The sequence below is a fragment of the Antedon mediterranea genome, chromosome 8 (genome assembly GCF_964355755.1).
Source record: "Antedon mediterranea chromosome 8, ecAntMedi1.1, whole genome shotgun sequence".
Classification (NCBI taxonomy): domain Eukaryota; kingdom Metazoa; phylum Echinodermata; class Crinoidea; order Comatulida; family Antedonidae; genus Antedon; species Antedon mediterranea.
In genome coordinates this window covers 10,389,465-10,408,023 of record NC_092677.1, presented here as the reverse complement: position 1 = coordinate 10,408,023, position 18,559 = coordinate 10,389,465, and the positions used below count along the sequence as shown (strand labels likewise).

At 31.7% G+C, this 18,559-nt stretch overlaps 2 protein-coding genes across 3 annotated transcripts in view; one reads left to right on the top strand and one right to left on the bottom strand.

Annotated features, from left to right (window-relative positions):
• Window positions 1-10,069, bottom strand: part of LOC140056112 (ciliary microtubule inner protein 1-like) — a 30,350-nt gene extending 20,281 nt beyond the window's left edge. Inside the window, exons 1-2 of one of the 2 annotated variants that reach the window (XM_072101368.1) lie at window positions 9,964-10,061; window positions 8,391-8,495 (exon numbers count right to left, since the gene is read on the bottom strand). In XM_072101368.1, coding sequence (XP_071957469.1) covers window positions 8,391-8,495; window positions 9,964-10,046 — 188 coding nt within the window. In that variant the 5' untranslated portion in view covers window positions 10,047-10,061. Of the gene's footprint in view, window positions 1-8,390; window positions 8,496-9,963 lie in introns of both variants that reach the window. The other variant, XM_072101369.1, reaches the window with a different exon arrangement.
• Window positions 1-18,559, top strand: part of LOC140056111 (uncharacterized) — a 48,165-nt gene that overhangs the window by 9,850 nt on the left and 19,756 nt on the right. The window contains exons 3-4 of the mRNA XM_072101367.1: window positions 16,964-17,332; window positions 17,588-17,725. Coding sequence (XP_071957468.1) covers window positions 16,964-17,332; window positions 17,588-17,725 — 507 coding nt within the window. The remainder of the gene's footprint in view (window positions 1-16,963; window positions 17,333-17,587; window positions 17,726-18,559) is intronic.

The following is an 18,559-nucleotide window of genomic DNA, read 5'->3' as shown; positions in this document are numbered from 1 at the left end:
GAATAGGGATCAAGGTTCAAAGGTAAAATATAAAAATAGATGTATAGCATTAACCTTTAACCTTTGTTGAGTTTCATACTAGCAAGCTAAGAACATAAATTTTCTTTTCAGTATGTATTTAGCCAGTTGTTATTGCTTTGTTGAATTCATGCTATTTGAATGATGTAAATAAAGAAGGAATTTTTAGTAGAAATATCGTTTATCTTTGTTTTTAAGTAATTGGAAGATGGTATATTTTGTCAGTGTTCTCACAAAACTGGTTTTGCCAACAAGATTTACCGAAGTAAATTGGGTCCAACCAATATAATCAAAATGGTGTAGGAAATAAAAATAAAATCAACATTTGTTTACTAGCGTAGGCTAGGCCTAACCATTAAATCCTAAAACAAGACAAATCAGCGTCTACTATCTGAATTGACATTTAGTTAGTACATTTGTATTAAGATTAGCTACATCTAGGATTTGGTATCTTGCTTAATTGACCTGAATAGATTTCTACAACACTGATTGTATGCTATGCATCGCATAATTAACTTTGTGACACCAAGACTGATAAAAGTGTTGTTTGCTGTACTTTAATATTATTAACCTTAATTGTCTCATGGAGAAAATTTCTCCATGATTGTCTTAATTGACTATTTAAATGTAATGAAGGCAAGAAAATGATTTCCCTACAGAGTTTAATTTAATTATAAAATACGAGATTTTTAATAATAATCGGTATTTAGGGTACTAATAAATTATAGAAACTATAGTTATCACGCTGCTGCTCTAGCCCGCTACGTCACACGAGATGACTCATTTATTAGATGAAATCAAGCAGCAGTTATAGTACTACACTTTGACATTTTTGCTAAAATGGAAACTTGACTATAATTTACAGGTACCAGCTGCATTTCTGGTATTTATGAGTTCCATGACAATACTGTATTTCGCTGTCAGATAACCATTGAATTATTATCAAAACAGTCCATGAAAGTTTTTGTTTGTAATATGATACTTCACACTTGAAGTACCTAAGGCGTGATGAAGTGACCCCCAGACTTGACCTTAGCAATAAAATAAACTAAATTGAGTCTGTTTCATATCAAAGTTCTTCACTTCTGTAACAAAATTCACATTATAAAAAGAGAAAAGAAACGTTTAATTATTATAACTCAAAAACCACATTGTCTGACAGACAATTGAAGTATTTTTTGCTTTTAATTACATTTTTTCAGGTAAAATAACTATTATGTGACAATAAAATGACACATTCAAAAACAAATTTGAAATAAAAAATATTTTTCAGAGGGACAATATATCTTTAAAACTGTTACGTCAATAAGCGAGCAGCGTTTTTTGTAAGAAATATTTCTTGTTTTTAATATGCTTTAAATGTATTCCTAATAGATGAATTCATTGTTTTAAAAAAAAACAGTTTAATGTTGTGCTCTGTGCATGTATCTATATTTTTTGGGTGATGAATACTTTTTTTCTCCAAAAGTCTATTAAAATGAAAATACTACTCCTTATCTGGTGTTTACTGACAATGACATACTTTCTTACAGTACTTGACCTTTGGGTGGTTCTGAGCCTTGCTGGTATTTTGTGGTCTAGACCACAGGCCAAGTCTATACCCTCTGGCATCTTGCTATCTCCAGTGGTAATTGAGAGTTCTTATTTGACCATCTGACCTATATTAGGCCACCCTAGTGCACCTTGGTTTTACTGCCAGTAGTACTGTATTCAGAGGGTTCATAGAGTAATGGAACCTTTTATTACTAACTTTTGTCAATATTTGTCTTGGTTTTTCTAAACCAGATATACCATTTGTTTAAAAAAAGATATATTTCCCCCTGAAAAAAAAAATGTTTAATATGCCATTTTAATGTTACATTAATAGGTATCCACTTTGACCAAGATAAGATAAATCTGTATTGTCATGACCACAACAAGGCGAACATGAAATTTGTTTTCCTTGATGCCTAATTACACACACTATACAGAAAATATAACAGATAAAAATCCAATATTTAAAGACTACTATTAGAACATGGTTACAAGAGGGATAAAATACATAACTATCTACAGTATCTCAAAATTTGTCAAATTGGCTGTTAGCTAACAGGTTTTTGGTTGATGTATATTTTTTTATTAAGCAAAAACATTTTTTTTCTACTTAAACTACAAAATGGCCTATTAAAATTCGGATTTTATAAATCTTCATTTTTCATGTTTTGGGGACAATACATCTTTAATGTTAATTTTGTATCTTATAAATTCAACTGGGTGAACCATACAGTACCGTACTGACGCGGGTATAAGCCCATACTCGGGTATAAGCCCACCCCCGACTTTTGACTAATTTTCATGAAAAATGAGGCACTCGGGTATAAGCCCACCCATTAATTCGAAGATCTACAGTGTGTGTCGTAATACATTATTTTGCATTTGGCGACGTCCATACACCGAATATACCTACCTTTGATCATAACCAAGCTAGGCTAATATACGCTAGGCCATATGAGGCCTAGCGGTCCTGTTTTGTTTACACTCCATCGCGGTCGAAGATCGCTTCACACACGACGCTACAACTTACAAGTCGCCAAAACGGAAAACCACTATTTGGTATCGGCTGCCATAAACAAGCTTATTAAATTTCTTTGGTACATTTCTATTTAACGAACATTGTATACTTGCTTTTCTGCTTGATAAATTCTTGTTAAATTGATGTTTAAAATAAGATATTCTACGATAAATTACACGAACTAATTTTCCGACACTCTACACCTCGTGTATTTAGAGGCAACGTCGTACACGTGAGGGCGCTCGCTCGCATGGTGGAATACACAGTGTACATGTGCTGTTTTTGACGATCTGCATTTTTGGATCCTCGGGTATAAGCCCACCCCCCCAAACTTGACGTGATTTCATGTTCGAGGGGGGTGGGCTTATACCCGCGTCAGTACGGTAATTGAACATTAGCTGTGATGTGGTTTTAATAAAGAATATTAAAACACTACAGTATTTTAGACTGTATCAAGAATGGTATGAATAGTGGAGAGAATTAAAAACTGCGGGTACTTGCTGGCAATATTTTAGTTGTACAGTAGTTTTTGTTTGGCATTTATTTTCATTTAATAGAATTAAGTGCCTCTCGTTGAGACCATCAACATTAGCAAAACAACTATCACTGTTTTTAGTGTTTGTTCCCCAATCTCTTCTTATGATGATCGATCGAAAGTGGAAGCAAAACAAAAATATCAGTCTGCCTGTTGGTGTTTAGCGGGCCACTTAACTAGGGAACAGAGTAGCATCAACTTATTTTTTCACATTTTAACCATTTAAAGACGAAAAAAGTAATAGAAATATGTCCATGTGGTTTCTAATTTTAACATAAAATGCAGTTTGCGACCTTAAATTTAGATTTAAAAATGGGAACGTGTTTTTAAACATGGTGTCCGTTGCGAACAGTGATTTTATATTGTAACTCTTTTCATACTGTACAGGTAATAACATGTGTTGCAATCAATACAATCACTTCAACAATTCAATGAATAGAATAAAATATTTTGTGTAGACATTGTACTGTACAGTATTATAGTGCTACAGTGTGCAGTAACAATCACCACAGTAGCCTGTTTATGCTCATTTCTTTGGAGTATATGTAATAGGAGATTAACTCGCCTTCCTTTGGTCTTTCTACGATTAACTCGCCTCCTTTTTTGTGTATCTACAAGACTACAAACACAGCAAGTGTCTAAGTTCTCTCTTTCTTATTAATAGAATGATAATCTATTAAATCCAACATCATGTTTTTATGCTCAAAGCTGGATTTGAGGTAGAAAAAAAGCAATTTGTTTTGACAATCGGTCTTTGCGAATCTTCACTTTAAAGCCAATAATTCTGAGACACTAATGATTTTATTTTTGAAAAATATATCTACATTTTAAACTAATAACTATAGTCACATAGAGTAGTTATACTAGTCGCCGAAATCTGTGAAATAACTTAATGGTTTTGGAAGAATTAATCTTTTTTTCCATGCATGCGTCATACTAGATTGGTAAGAAGAGCTTTATAGTTCTGTACTTTCAACTCAATTGAAAGCGGACTAAATCTTTCCTAAAATTGAGATTTTGGCTTAGCCCTAGCCAGAGGTATTTTAGGAGAGTTCGTAGTAGATAGACACGTAGATTTTAAAGGCTTCTGAAATATTAGGCTGGGTGGTAGTTCTTATAAACTTAACTTTTATTAAGATACAACGATGGGCGACACTGGCTACCACAGCCCAGAACTACTATCTAACTAATTTCAAATACAGATCGGATAAACAGTATTTTTACACTAAAACTAAATACTAAACAGTGTTCATATAACAATTTGCAGTCCTTACATTTATTGTCCTACTAAGCCTATACTAAAAGCAAACCACAACTATTTTAATATAGTCATTTTTGCTTTCCTTGAATGTTTACGATGAAGATTTTGTTGTCTTTACTTTTCAATGTAAAAATGATTGATTTATTAAGTTTGTGGTTATGTTTTATTTGCCTGCAAGTTTGCTAAATATTTTTATCAAACAAAAGAAAAAAAACAAATCATTACTTTTATTTTTGTCTCAAAATTGACTATCAAGATTAATTTTTTACAGTACATTTAAAAGATGAAATTTATTTTGAAATCCAGCAATAACAACTTGTTTGCTTTATACACCGTACCGTGTCAACTGCAATTTCCTTCCGCAGCATTTGCCTGTCTTGGCTTGGCTTTAGACATTTTTTTTTTCTTTTGCTACTGTACTAGCTAGTTTTCTGTTAGCACGCGATTATAATATAAATTTTTATGGACAAAAATACCTAGTTTAGATATTTTTACCATACTTTTTCTTTTATTTTCACTTTGATGAATACCTTTTATAATAGTGAGAATTGTATCTATTTATAATTTAATAATTATTGAAACATTTTATATTACAGTAGTAATTTTTACATAATACAGTTATATTTTAGTCTTCTATTTTACAATACAATTTAATAAATTCATTGCCTTACAGTAAGCATATACGGTTGTGTTGTTTAGTAATGAAATAGTTTTTGGGCAAAAGTATAGTAGAAAAAGTAGAGTATTGCTGTAGTCCTATACCCTTTTTACACTATCGACTGAGAGAGGAACACGAGTTGAACACGGAGGCAATTTCCATTTACACTAGCCAAAAAAACTGCGAGATGAACTCGAGTTGCGCCCATTTACACTACATCGATCACCCCGGTGCTGTCAATCAAATCACTATTGCAAGCGCACACATGGAACTTAACTGACTATGGTTTAAACGTTTAAACACTGGAACATATCGACAAATCTCATATAAAAACATAATAATCCGAATTTACACACAATTTATTTAATTTTGAATGTAGTCCAGTGTTATATTTTCTTTGTGGCTATTACGATTATCATTTATTATTTTAAAAATTAGGGCCTAACAATTATTTTTCTTTTTAAAATGACTGCATTTCCGCCTTGTAGACTGTACGTACATTAAATAGGCCTTAAATTGTTAGGTTGGCGTACAAATAGGGTAGGGTACGGTAAGTATTTAAAATAAAAAATGTATTTGTTAATTAGCATAACAATGTATCAATGAAGGAACATTATTATATGGTACTTTTTCAGTTCCTAAAAAAGATATCATTTTCATCAATTGAGACGTCAGTATTATATATTTTCCTTTTTTCAATAATTAGGCCTACATAGAATCGGCCAGGGTTACACCAATATCAAATTATTTTAGGCTTTCTGGTAAGGTAGAATGCACACGAACAATTTCAATATTTTCAGCAGAAAAGAAAAGTCACAAATGTGTTTGTGCCTTTAAAAGAAAATAACGAACAGCACATTATATTGTACAATTATTGTTCTAAGCAAAAAAGGTGTATTTTAAGCAAAAAAAACTATTTTGTTTGCATAATATATTGTATTTCTGTGACAACATATTACATTTTCACGTCAATGACCTTTAACAACAGCTCGGTTTTGAACCACAAAAACCGTTTACACTTCGTGTCTCCGGTGTAGATTCGACTACTGTACACCGGAGAAGGTACACCGGAATACATTCAGCTTCATTTCACCCCGGGGAGAGCACACTGGGGTGGTTGGATTTTCTCATTTACACCAGTCAATAAAAACCACAACACTGGCGTTTAACGGCCCGGTGTACTAACAACTGCGGGGTTACACCGCTGTTACGGTGATAGTGTAAAAGGGGTACTATAGTATTTCCATTTTTCAATCATATTTAGTAATATGGATCCCGTACTATAGTACAGTACAATTATTATTATCATCACAGTGGGTGTGTAAGTCATAGGCACAGCATATTGTATAATCGCTTTTCCATGTTTTAATGTTATTATATAAATTTGCAGAAGGTCATGGTATGGTACTGCTTCGTGATAGATTCTTCTAGATATATCAATTCTCGTTTATCACATTTGGAAAAAAAATACTCGACGAGAATTTGCTTGAAAATGAATCGTTCATGATTATCCAGGGGCGTGAAACATGATTGGAACGTTTGAGCTCAAACCGGAATTAATTCGCGCACATGAATGGCTAGCTTCAAAATGGCGTATAAGGAAATTGGTCCTGTTAGTTGCATCAACATTCATATTTGTATATAATAATTATTTTGCAATATTTTTGTACTATTTATAGAGTATAGTGGAAGATGATTTTCAGATGTTACACATCGGTATAACTTTCGTCGTCATAGCACTATTCGAATATTTTGTAATCGCAGTGTGAACAATTTTTTTTTAATTGTCAAGATTCAATCACAATTTAATCACCAAAATGGAAATCAATGTTCATAGAAATTCTATACGGAAGTTTATTATTTATAATTAGTGGATTCTAGTACTTCTAGTTTTGTTTTCTTATTACTTTATAAACAATTCTACTTTTTTCGTAAGGGATAAAATATCAGTTTAATAATAGTCAGACAGTACCATTTGTTCATTATCATGTCAGAAAAAAGGATTTAATATGCAAAAGAAACTTCATTAAAACATAGAGGAATTAATGGCTAAAAAGTATCTCCAGGCTAGAGTATATTGATGAGTTGTTAAGGTGATCCCTGTATGCCCTTGGTAACTAGACAACAGTCTAGACAGCAGAATTAGGGGATGGTCTCGTCATAAAAAAGAAATTAAAAGACTAGCCTCCTGTTCTAATAACAAACTAAGTAATTACCTTTGGTTTTTAAGTGCATTACTTATTCAGAATAGTAATATAATGAATTCATGTTTTTCTTAAGTATGAACTAATGTAAAATCCAAGTGGAAAGAAGTTTGTTCAATATATTTGAGTGAATTTAGACTAAAAACGCTATTTAGTAATATAGGATTTTCGGTTTATTGTAGATTTAATTTCTGTTTAATACTTTAATATAATTTTCTATGGCTTCCAGACAATCAAATAATATTTATTAATCGCAATTGTACTATATAGTATAATAATATTCAAACAAATTCTGGTGGAAAAATTAGAGATGGTAACGCCATTACATCAATTAATACCTGGTGTAATATTAAATGATAACAAATAATAAAGTTTATAAATAAATAATAAAACTATAAAGGAATAGCTAATGTAGTATCAACATTCTAAAATAAAATGACAGAAAAATTCTAATATACAAATTTAAATGCCTGAAAATGAAGGTCATTTTCTTTACATTACATATAATTTAATAAAGATATGAAGATTTTACCAGTTGTAGGTAAATTTTGTAATGTGGTATTAACATTCTAAAATAAAATTAAAATTAAAATACATGAAAATGTCATTTTCTTTATATTATGTATTATTATTATTATGTATAATTTAATAAATATACAAAGATTTTTCTAGTTCTACCAACATCGCTATATGTAATGTAATTTTGTTGGATTTATATAGCGCTTATACAACAAAAGATTGTCTCAAAGCGCTAAAAAAGAGAAAAAACAGAAAGAAATTTGGGTTTTTAAGAGTGTTTTGAAATCTAAGTATTTTTAGACACTCCCTGTTGACGGCCGAGTTTCAACACGATTGTTGTTCAGCATAGAACGAGCAAACGTTCAATAGTGCTTAGTATTCATGCATAATTCATGTATGAGCAATGTCAGCTGCACGTGATGCAAATGGTTGCTCCAAGTTCCTTACTAATGCGCATTGAACATGAAATATTAATAAAATAGTTTCGTTTTTAATTATTGTCTAGCCTAAAAAATATAGAATATTTAAATAAAATAGAGTTTGTTTAATAATAAATAAATGAATTATTAATAGTTTAGGACAAATATTGTTTTTAAACATTGGGTATTGCGTGACTGGTTTATTTCTAATATAAATAGTAGCACCTGTTTAAAATATGGAGTCCTTTTTTTCTAGTCGTTTTCATCTTGGTGGCTAACTTCCTGGCGGGGTAGTAGTCATTCCGTAACCAGCTCTGACAAGCCCACCAACTGTAAAAATCCAATGAAATCAACTAAAAAATAACATTTTATTTATAACTCTACTTCCCTTATAGGATGAAATAAATGGGGTTTTTTTATTGTAAATTGTTTGTTAATACCCTTTTTTGACTCTTTTAAAGTTAATTTTTCCACAACCTTAATTTTTAAAAGTAAATTCATTGTTTATTTTGCAACATTTTGGGGCAAATAAATGTTTGAATTTTAAATCTCGTTTTATCTTGAATGATTGAATTTTTTCATTCAAAATTTGTTGTAAATGTCTTTTTTTTTTAAACCTTTATTTTTAAAGTTAATTTGTCCACACCCTTAATTAGTAAATTCCTCATTTTGGGGCAATTAGCTAGGACACAATGAGTATACTATACAATGCAATTATGACCACAAGTAAATATCAAAAGGAATGGCTTGTGATTGGTCAAATTACTTTGGGTGCAATTAAGTAATTTCTTAGATTTCAGACTTTTATAGATTTGTTGTTTTGTAAACCATGGCTGAATCTCGCGAAATAATCTTGTAATTTAATAATACTAAGAAAAATAAACAATGTTTGAATTTCTAAATAAATTTAATGATTGTATTTCGTGTTATGTAAGTGGACATACAGATATTAATAAACTATTGACACGTTACCATAGCAATAATCTAGAATCAAGTTCCAGTGACTGACAGTACATGGAACGTGCTGTAACTGGCCGTCAGACTTTTCTATTGTTATTTTTAGCCATTAGTCATTACTAATTGTCTTAATTGATATGTCATTCTAGATATTATTATGAGACAGTAGACAGTGCTATAAGAATTGCAGTCTTCATGTCTAAAATAGTATTCTATTTTTCTATTTTTTTTTTATTTTGTGATTCTAAAATCATTTGACATACAGTAGGCTACACTTTTTTTTATATATACAAAGACAGGCTACAATTTAAAATATGAACAAAGAAAGCAGATTTTATGGTTGAAATTCGCTGAAAAATAAGAATAGGGCCTAACAGTACGGTTGCTAATGGTATATTCACCAATTGCATTTAAAAAAGATATTTCTTATCAAATATTAATATTTTACTTAAGTCAATAGTATACAAATTTGGGGGGATTTCCTTAAAGTGGTGTTCACTTAATATAAGGAATTTTAAGGTTGTCTAAATTTGGAAATATGAATATGTCCATTAGAATTAGATTTATAGATAGAGTACTGTACTACGATTTTGTAATTTATAGTTGTCTGAAAACAAATGTGCTTTAAAATAAATAAATTATATCATAAATAACAACATAATTTGTTGACAAAGTAAACAAAATACTAACCTAATTTTTTAAATATTTGCTAAGACCACTTTTCATGGAAGAAAATATTTTGAACATCGTTTTTTAATCACTTTGTTTGTTTACTTATTTCAATATGAACTACATTAATCGGTTATCTAAGAATCTGTTATTCTTCGAAACTGTTACTTACAGGCACATTATGTTGCTTTCCGGTGAAAACAAGACTTGTTTCATTGCCAAACTCATGTTCAACATAGCATTGTCCTTGTCCATTAAAGCCCCATCATATCTGATTGGTCGATCTATATGTTATGTCACAGGGCTTCAAAAGGTCAATTTAGATAATTTCTGTGCACATGAATGTTGGATCGATTTAGACTCAACAGACCGGTCTGAATAAACAAGTTTTGTCTGACAAAAATAACATTTCGCTTATATCACTCGAAAAGCAGCGATATTATTTTGAGTTTGACTATCGTCAATAACCATTTTCTTTTATGGGGTGGTGGTGGTGGTGGTAGGTAATATTTATTTTATGTATATAGTTTATTTATTTATTTATTCTGTCTTTCTACTGAATGACATTTTCAGTGCTAAAGCATTGATTTCCAAAGTGGTTCAGTAGAGAAACATTAACAATATAATAAAAATAATTCAAAGACAACTAACACAGTAATTTACATTAGTAGTTACCAGGATAGTCTTACTCTTATGTTGCCTTTGTTTGAATAAAGTCGGCTTTGCTGTACACCATGTGTTCTCCTAAAGAAAAGTTAAGAAGGTCTTGCTGTTTCTCTAGTAGGAGACGGTTGTAGCAGTCAAAACGTATTTTAACTGAATAATTTAATTAAACATAATATGGTTTTACAAATTGTTATAATCATATATGAATATATGTTTTACTTTTATCAAGTTAAAGAATAGAAGTGTCACATGTCCCTTGAATAGGGTGTCAAATAGAAGAGGTTCTACTGTACACAAAATATAGACACTAACAACAGGCCTACAGACTAGATGTGTACCGTACTGCTAATTGTAACCCTTGGTTGTTAGAGTAGTGGGTTACTATTACTAATCCTAAATTAGGCACCTTGAAATTGTAACCCACCCCCAACTTTTCCGGTCAGCAACTCATAACAAAATAATAAAACAGTACGAATAAACAAATTTGGTTGAACTTAACTTGATTTTATAAACTCAAAAACACTTAATCCTCCCCCCTTCCGAGATCAACATGCATCATCTCGTTATTTTCAAGATACGGCTGCATCATAAGTTTTTTGTGACTCTAATAGTAACTCCAATGGGTTACTATTAGAGTAGTGGGTTATTATTATAGATTGTTACTATTAGAAGGGGGGGTTACTATTAAAGTGTGGGTTACTATTAGAAGGGGGTTACTATTAGAGTGTGGGTTACTATTAGAGTGTGGGTTACTATATTAAAAGGGGGTTACTATTAGAGTGTGGGTTACTATTAGAAGATTTTTGGTAGGTTTACAGGGGTGGATCCAGGATTTTTTAAACTAGGGAGTGCTCACAATAAACAATGATACATGATATTTGGAACTCCCAAAATTGTACAACAACTTACTAAAGAGGAGGCCCCGACAATCCCATTTGGGAAAACCTGAACGATCTATAGATGGCGCTATACCATATACGAGATCTAATGGTAACAAGTCAAAGTCACAGAGACTCACTCATGATTAAGCTGCGCCGTTGACCAGCGAAAGCTAGAGTAAAAAACGTAAGTTTACGAATTTTATTCGACTTTGGATCATCCAAAAGAAAATTTACTTAAAATACTATACAGTGATCCAGATGAACCTTTTTACTAATAAGATACATGATATTGTTATTATTACTTTCAAAAAGTAGTTCATATTTTCATATTGACTGTTATTAAGGCGTGAGCATACCCCTCCATTGCTGCCTTTTTAATCCCAATAAAATTATATAACTCGATAGACCATAAAGCTATATCAATGATATGGCTACAGTCTCTGTCTATGTTTGCGTACAGTACACCAGAACACAGCCTTTTTTTATTTGCACTAGTCATACTTACAGTAACCCATTTTAGGCCTTACTCAATGGGAATTAAGCTGCTCTTATCACAGAGATCTAAGAGTTTTATAGTGTAAATATTGGGAGTATTTTAAAGGCATACAGATTATATTGTTTGAATGCAATGTAGTTTTTGCATGAGTCAAACAAGGTGTATTCATTTCATTTGGTTGATTGGATTTATTTCAGCATCATAAAAACAGTTAAAGATAAAATGCAATGAATATAGGAGGAAACAAAAGGGTCGAACATATAAAGTTATGGAATTCAATCCATGTAGATATTAAAAATGCATCTACAACTTCTAAATTTAAGTACAAGAACTATTTACCTCCAAGATATGATGAACGTTAAATATATATATTTTATAAGACCAGTTAAGATCGGATAATATGGTTTAAATAGAAATTGTAGCTTTGTTTTCTTTATTTATTATTAGTTTATGTATATCTTTTTTTCTTTTTTTTTCGTATTCGTATTTAATGTTACATCTTGGGGTGGGTCAAACTTAAAATCGTTCTGACTTATATGACTCTCTACCTACATGATTATTACAGTACATTGCATTTATTATCCTGTATGTATGTTATTATATTGTGGAAATTGAAATTTGAAATTAAACATCAACAATATACAAAAATATATTATTAAATTCATTTCACCTGTATGTTTATGGGCGGCAGTTTGGTAGTGTATTTAACTAGAAACTGACATAAAGCTCTGTCTACACTATCAAACTTTGTGACAACAAAATGTGATGTGCCCATATGGACACGTTGATGTCATAGCACTACCATGTTTGGACATATCGCTACCATATTTGGGCACATCACACTTACTTGTGTAGACAGACCTTAAGCTACCCACCCAGGATAGGAAACAAAGCGTCCCATAATAGACTCTACCATTAGGCTTTAGTAATAGTTGTTTTTTATCAGACCGTATAATTTTACTTTTTATCAATCAAATTAGGACTACTTATTTTGATTATGGTGTACTTACCATAATTATGTGGAAATATTATTTTAATAATGATTGACTACACAACCTAATTTCTAACCTAAATACATAATTTGAAAAGAACAGAATTTATCAGCATCATTTACTGTACTATTTATTTGACCTTGTGGTCTGGTAAAATGACAATTGATTTTGTCGGGATCATCCATAGACATAATGGGTTTATTAATATTAATTATTTTTATTTAATTGACCCCAACCTAGTTATGTTGTTAAATGAAACGTAAAGCTGCTGTATTATTTAGCAGTCTGTTTTAACAGTTACATAATGAATCAAATCAATTATAATGTACTGGATAATTAACATCTACTGTATGTCCTAAGGCTCTTTCTAAAACTATTATATATATAGAATAATGTCTTTCTTTTAGTTATTAACTTATTAAGTTATTTTATTTTGAATATTATTTATTTTTATCAGTTTTTAATTTGTACAAAAATCAAGGTAAAATTTTTCCTTATTTTTAGTAAGTTGATTGATTGATAAAACTTGATTACACCTACAAAATGGCCTATTTAAAGTCTGATTTTATTAATCTTCAAAGTGGGTGGGGAACAATACATCTGTGAAATTAATATGGTACATCACAAATTAATAAATTAATTAATAATTTTCATATTATTTTGTAATTTAGAAAACAGCTGTATTCTATACAAATTTTCACATTTATGACCTGCCCATGAACCAAGTTTTTATAGATCAAGAAAAATCAATAAATGTACGATCTGTCTAGACACAGCATGATGGGTAATCGCTGAATGCTCCGAGCGTCAATATGATAATTGCCATTTATATTTTGTGTAGACATAAGGAGTAAAATTTTCATGTCTTTTCATAATTATTACTTTTCATGGTCTTGTCGTTCTATGACTAAGAGAGAAGCTTGATTCCCACTAGAACGTAACGCAAGGACGTAAACGCAACGCAAGCGTTTTAACCAATGACAAGCGAAGTTATAGACAGTTAGCAATCACAAGCGAATAAGCCATCGCTTGTGATTGGTCAATTCACTTGCGTTGCGTTACGTCCTTGCGTTGCGTCGCTAGTGGGAAACACGCTTAAGACTGATACTGATAGCCAAGTAATGTTAATTTTAACTATAATGACTTAGCTGAGCGAATTTTGTTAAATGACATCCCTAGATGCCTGGAAATTTATGATAAATGGCACCATAGTTTGCCAGAAATGACACTTTCATAGCTCGCTAGCAAACAGCCATAGCCTACAATACTTTTTCCACCGGTTTAAACACACGCTACTAACAATGAGGATAATATTTTTTTACACTCAATATGTTTGAACATCAGGTCAGGGAGAAGTCCCAGGCAAAGGTACTTCTGTTACAGTATAAATGCTAATAATTATTTTATAATCAACTAATGCAAATATTTAGATACTTCGGTGTATTGTTGACATGTTCGCTGTAGATTAAGGGGGGTTCGCTGTGAAGGGGGGTTCGCTGTGAAGGGGGGTTCGCCCCAACTATAAAAAACCCCCACTGGCTATGGGCCTGAACCTATTAATACATAAACCATATAACGATCAGTTTTAAAATTGTCCGCATAATGTTGCTTGTCATAGTGCGACTAAACGTCATGTCCAGCATTTCCCTAATGATATTAACATTATGTCCGACTACACACACAATTGAGCAAAGTGCCTACAACCACATTTAGTTCGTCAACTGTACTGTAGATTGTAAGGAGCATTATTATCAAATTATTATGCATTTTACATAATTATAAATATGATCATTGATTATGTATTAGACAAAACTATATTATTGACCTGCGCTGTTGAGGTAACGAGCTGTTTGAATAGTTTGTTAACCCTTATTCTATTGGGATGCGCAACATCTGTTACCGCGTCATTATAGCATTATCTTTCAACTGTAGCGTGCAACATTAGTATTGATATCACTACCTTACATACCCTTTTTTTTCCTTTCAATAATGTTTACAACATTTAATACCATCAGTAAAACATTAGCTGACAGAAAATGATAAGCTCTTGTGAAATAAACAGTATGGTATGTTTTTGTAATGTGTTAATCGCCTCAGTTAGGAGACATTTTATATTCTCGTACAGCAGATCTTTGTATTAGTAGGTCAGTTGGACAGGCCTATATACACTTTCAGAGTAAACGGCCCGTTTTGGCCAGTCAATTTTTCTTTTCACTGAGGTACTGATACCACAGTCATGCCTGTAAAATTAGATTTGAGAAAGTAAGAAATGAGGCTGTTAAAAATAACCCTGTTCAGTGGTCCTAAAGTGGCTCATGTTGGAGAAAGAAGGATGAAATAATGTTTAAAAACTTTATTTTTACATGAAAATTGTTTTTTTAGGCGACATTGTAGTGGAATAGCTACAGTACATATAGATTGTGAAACTAGAAAATTTAAGACTGCAAAAAGAAATTAAAATTTCTAATGTAATTTCTTACTAATGTAATAGGTAGCCAGACAATCAATATTGTAAATGGTATACCGTACAATCAATATTTTGTGTAGACACGAGACGGTCTAGGCTTGGTTCAAGATACTACAGTTACTAATAGTATTTCACTAATCGTGTTCTAATTACTATGACCTAATTACGCCATCATTGCACACCAATCTGGGTTAAGCCATTTACTTTCAAAGGCTAATTGTGTAAGTAAAGGCAAATTACTAGGCCAATATAATAATAGACTTTTGTTCGTTTATGTGGCAATACGTATCATGTTCCACAGTTATAATGCCTGCAAGCAAACATAATCACACTAGATATCTTGAACATTAAAACCCTAGGAAATTACTACTAAGCCCTTTGGTATTAATCATTTCCAAAGAGAGCTGTATACTGTCTATTTTATATTATACAATATCTTAAATGCATTAGAACCAATATTAAAGGGAAACTTTTGTGACCCAGTACCTGTCCCCTTAATACATAGCTTGGCCTAAGCCAGTACCACCGGCCCAGTGGAGTAGCACTACAGATTACGAAGGTAAAATACGTCATACGTTCACCGGCGTGTCAACATGAATGTTCATATACGTGTGGATGAGTACGAGTCGACTACCATCCATGTGAACGTGGATGTGATTCATGTTTACTAAAATCGTAAAGTTCCTAATAAAATCCAGCTTTGATTAATATAGCGATAGTTTATTGGCTTTATTCGAACAGGACAATATCGGCAACAACAAAAACAAATTGACATGAAATGTTACTGCGACATGGTATCCTATATGACGAAGCAACACAATGATTTACGCTAGCATATTAACAGTAGCCAGAGTGGGCGGAATCCTGTCTACATGTATATCGTTTAAATATGAAGTCTGTGTTTACACTGTGGTTGAACATTTTAATAATTACCCAATTCAATGTTAGACATTAAGACTCAATTAAGTAATAATTTTGTTTAGCAACATTATATGAGAATTAAGAATATTGGTTAATTAATAAATTTGATGTTTATTCTTTCTGACCAGAAATTTTACAGGGACATTATAAGCTAGCTTGTTAGGCCTAAATATGTACTATCACTTGGCATAAACATAGGGTTTTAAATATGGTTGCAAAGTGTTTCAAATTATGATTTTCAACATTGTTTTATCTGGATATTATAAATTCAGTTTCTAAAAACATTGTGTTTAATGAATAATGATTTCTGTTTTCTTATTTATATTGTCAATGTTAAACATTGTGAGAACAAATTTCAACATACGCATGTATTTATACAATAAAACAGTTTGACCTACTTTTTTTGACATTATGTTTATTTTCAACTGCTGTTATTAGCTTTGTGAACATATTGAATAATAATAATAATTAAAACAACATCTCATTGATATTTAGCTGGATACATTTTGTGCTTGAGATTTGAAGAGATTTTTATGGTTTATCTCTATATTCACATCAAATCCAATTATGAACATCACTGATATCGCGTATTGCAAATGTTGTTCAGGTTGGCATGATTCCAGTGTCTGTAGAGTGCATTCACACTGCGAGTTGGTGGATGTACTACGTAACTACTTAATTTCGGGCTAATCCGTCAGCAGAAACTGTCACTATATACTTAGTAACATATCACTATTTTAATCTTGCAGATTGTTCAAGGACCTTCTATAATGAAGACATTAATAACATAACTTGGTTTCGCAATGCAAGTTTAGAAGAAGGCCCACATAAATGTCACTATCGTATTAAAGCTCCAAAACGGCACGTTATATTTGTGAACATTACAGAACTAAATGTTTTTCCGCAAAGTAAGACCGATGATAAACCGTGTGTAGTGAAAGTTGTTCAGAGAGGCCCAGATTCTTTTGGGATTGAATTTAATAGTGAACATTGCTGTAGTCGGACAACTCCATTTCAGCTGGAATCAATAGATAATAAATTAAAACTTATAGTGCAAGACAGTCAAGAATGTTTGATTAGTTCTTTTAATGCAATATTTAGTTTTCATAAGAAAGATGGTAAGTTGTTTTTTTTTTCATTTATGTAATTAAAGCTATATATTATTATTGTCTTTGTAAAATGGAATGATCTAATTATGAAAATGCCTCTATAAAGGCAACATACACTAAGGACAAAATAAAGTGTCCCCTATAAAGCTGTTAAAACAATATTTCTCCTCTTTTGTTGACATTTAATATTAAAATTATTTGTATTATTAATATTCATTTTTATACTACTACTAGTGATGTTTTCTGTTTATTAATATTTTTTAGATTCAAAACATATATGTGACATAGAATGCTTATTGCTGCATGGTACAACTTCCAAATCCAATAACAGTATTATGTCAACAACTCCCTCTACAGTTCAAAATAGTGAAACAGATAGTAAATTTTATTCCAATTTAACAGGTAAGGTTACATTATTGTCTCGGTTTTTTTTTTAATATAAAAACTTTTAACTGGGTGGAAGAATTTTCAACTGGGTGGAAGAACTTTCAACTGGGTGGAAGAACTTTCAACTGGGTGGAAGAACTTTCAACTGAGTGGAAGAATTTTCCACTGAGTGGAAGAACTTTCAACTGAGTGGAAGAACTTTCAACTTGGTGGAAGAACTTTCAACTGAGTGGAAGAATTTTCAACTTAGTGGAAGAACTTTCAACTTGGTGGAAGAATTTTCAACTTAGTGGAAGAACTTTCAACTTGGTAGAAGAACTTTCAACTTGGTGGAAGAACTTTCAACTTGGTGGAAGAACTTTCAACTTGGTGGAAGAACTTTCAACTTGGTGGAAGAACTTTCAACTGGGTGGAAGAACTTTCAACTGGGTGGAAGAACTTTCAACTGAGTGGAAGAACTTGGTGGAATTATTAATAACAGCAGGTGTTGTTTACAGAAAGTGACAATTGACCAATGTGTTACAAAATGAATGTTTTACATTAGATATTAAACTTTAGACAGAAAAAAGTGTTAGTGATTCAGACAGCAGCAGTATTAGTCAGAGTAGCACATGATTGCACAAACACAAAACACTGACAGTGGTTGAGGGTTTAGGGTTAAGACAGTATCACATCAAGCCACGCCTCCCATGGGGCACATAGACCAACCAAAAACCTTGTAATCTTTTCAGTGTCTCTCTGTTGTTACATAGACATTTACATATAACATTTATTATACAACAATAAGTGTCTACATTTACACGTATATCCGCAGCTGTCACTTTATTTGAAAGTAAATTTATTGCTAGT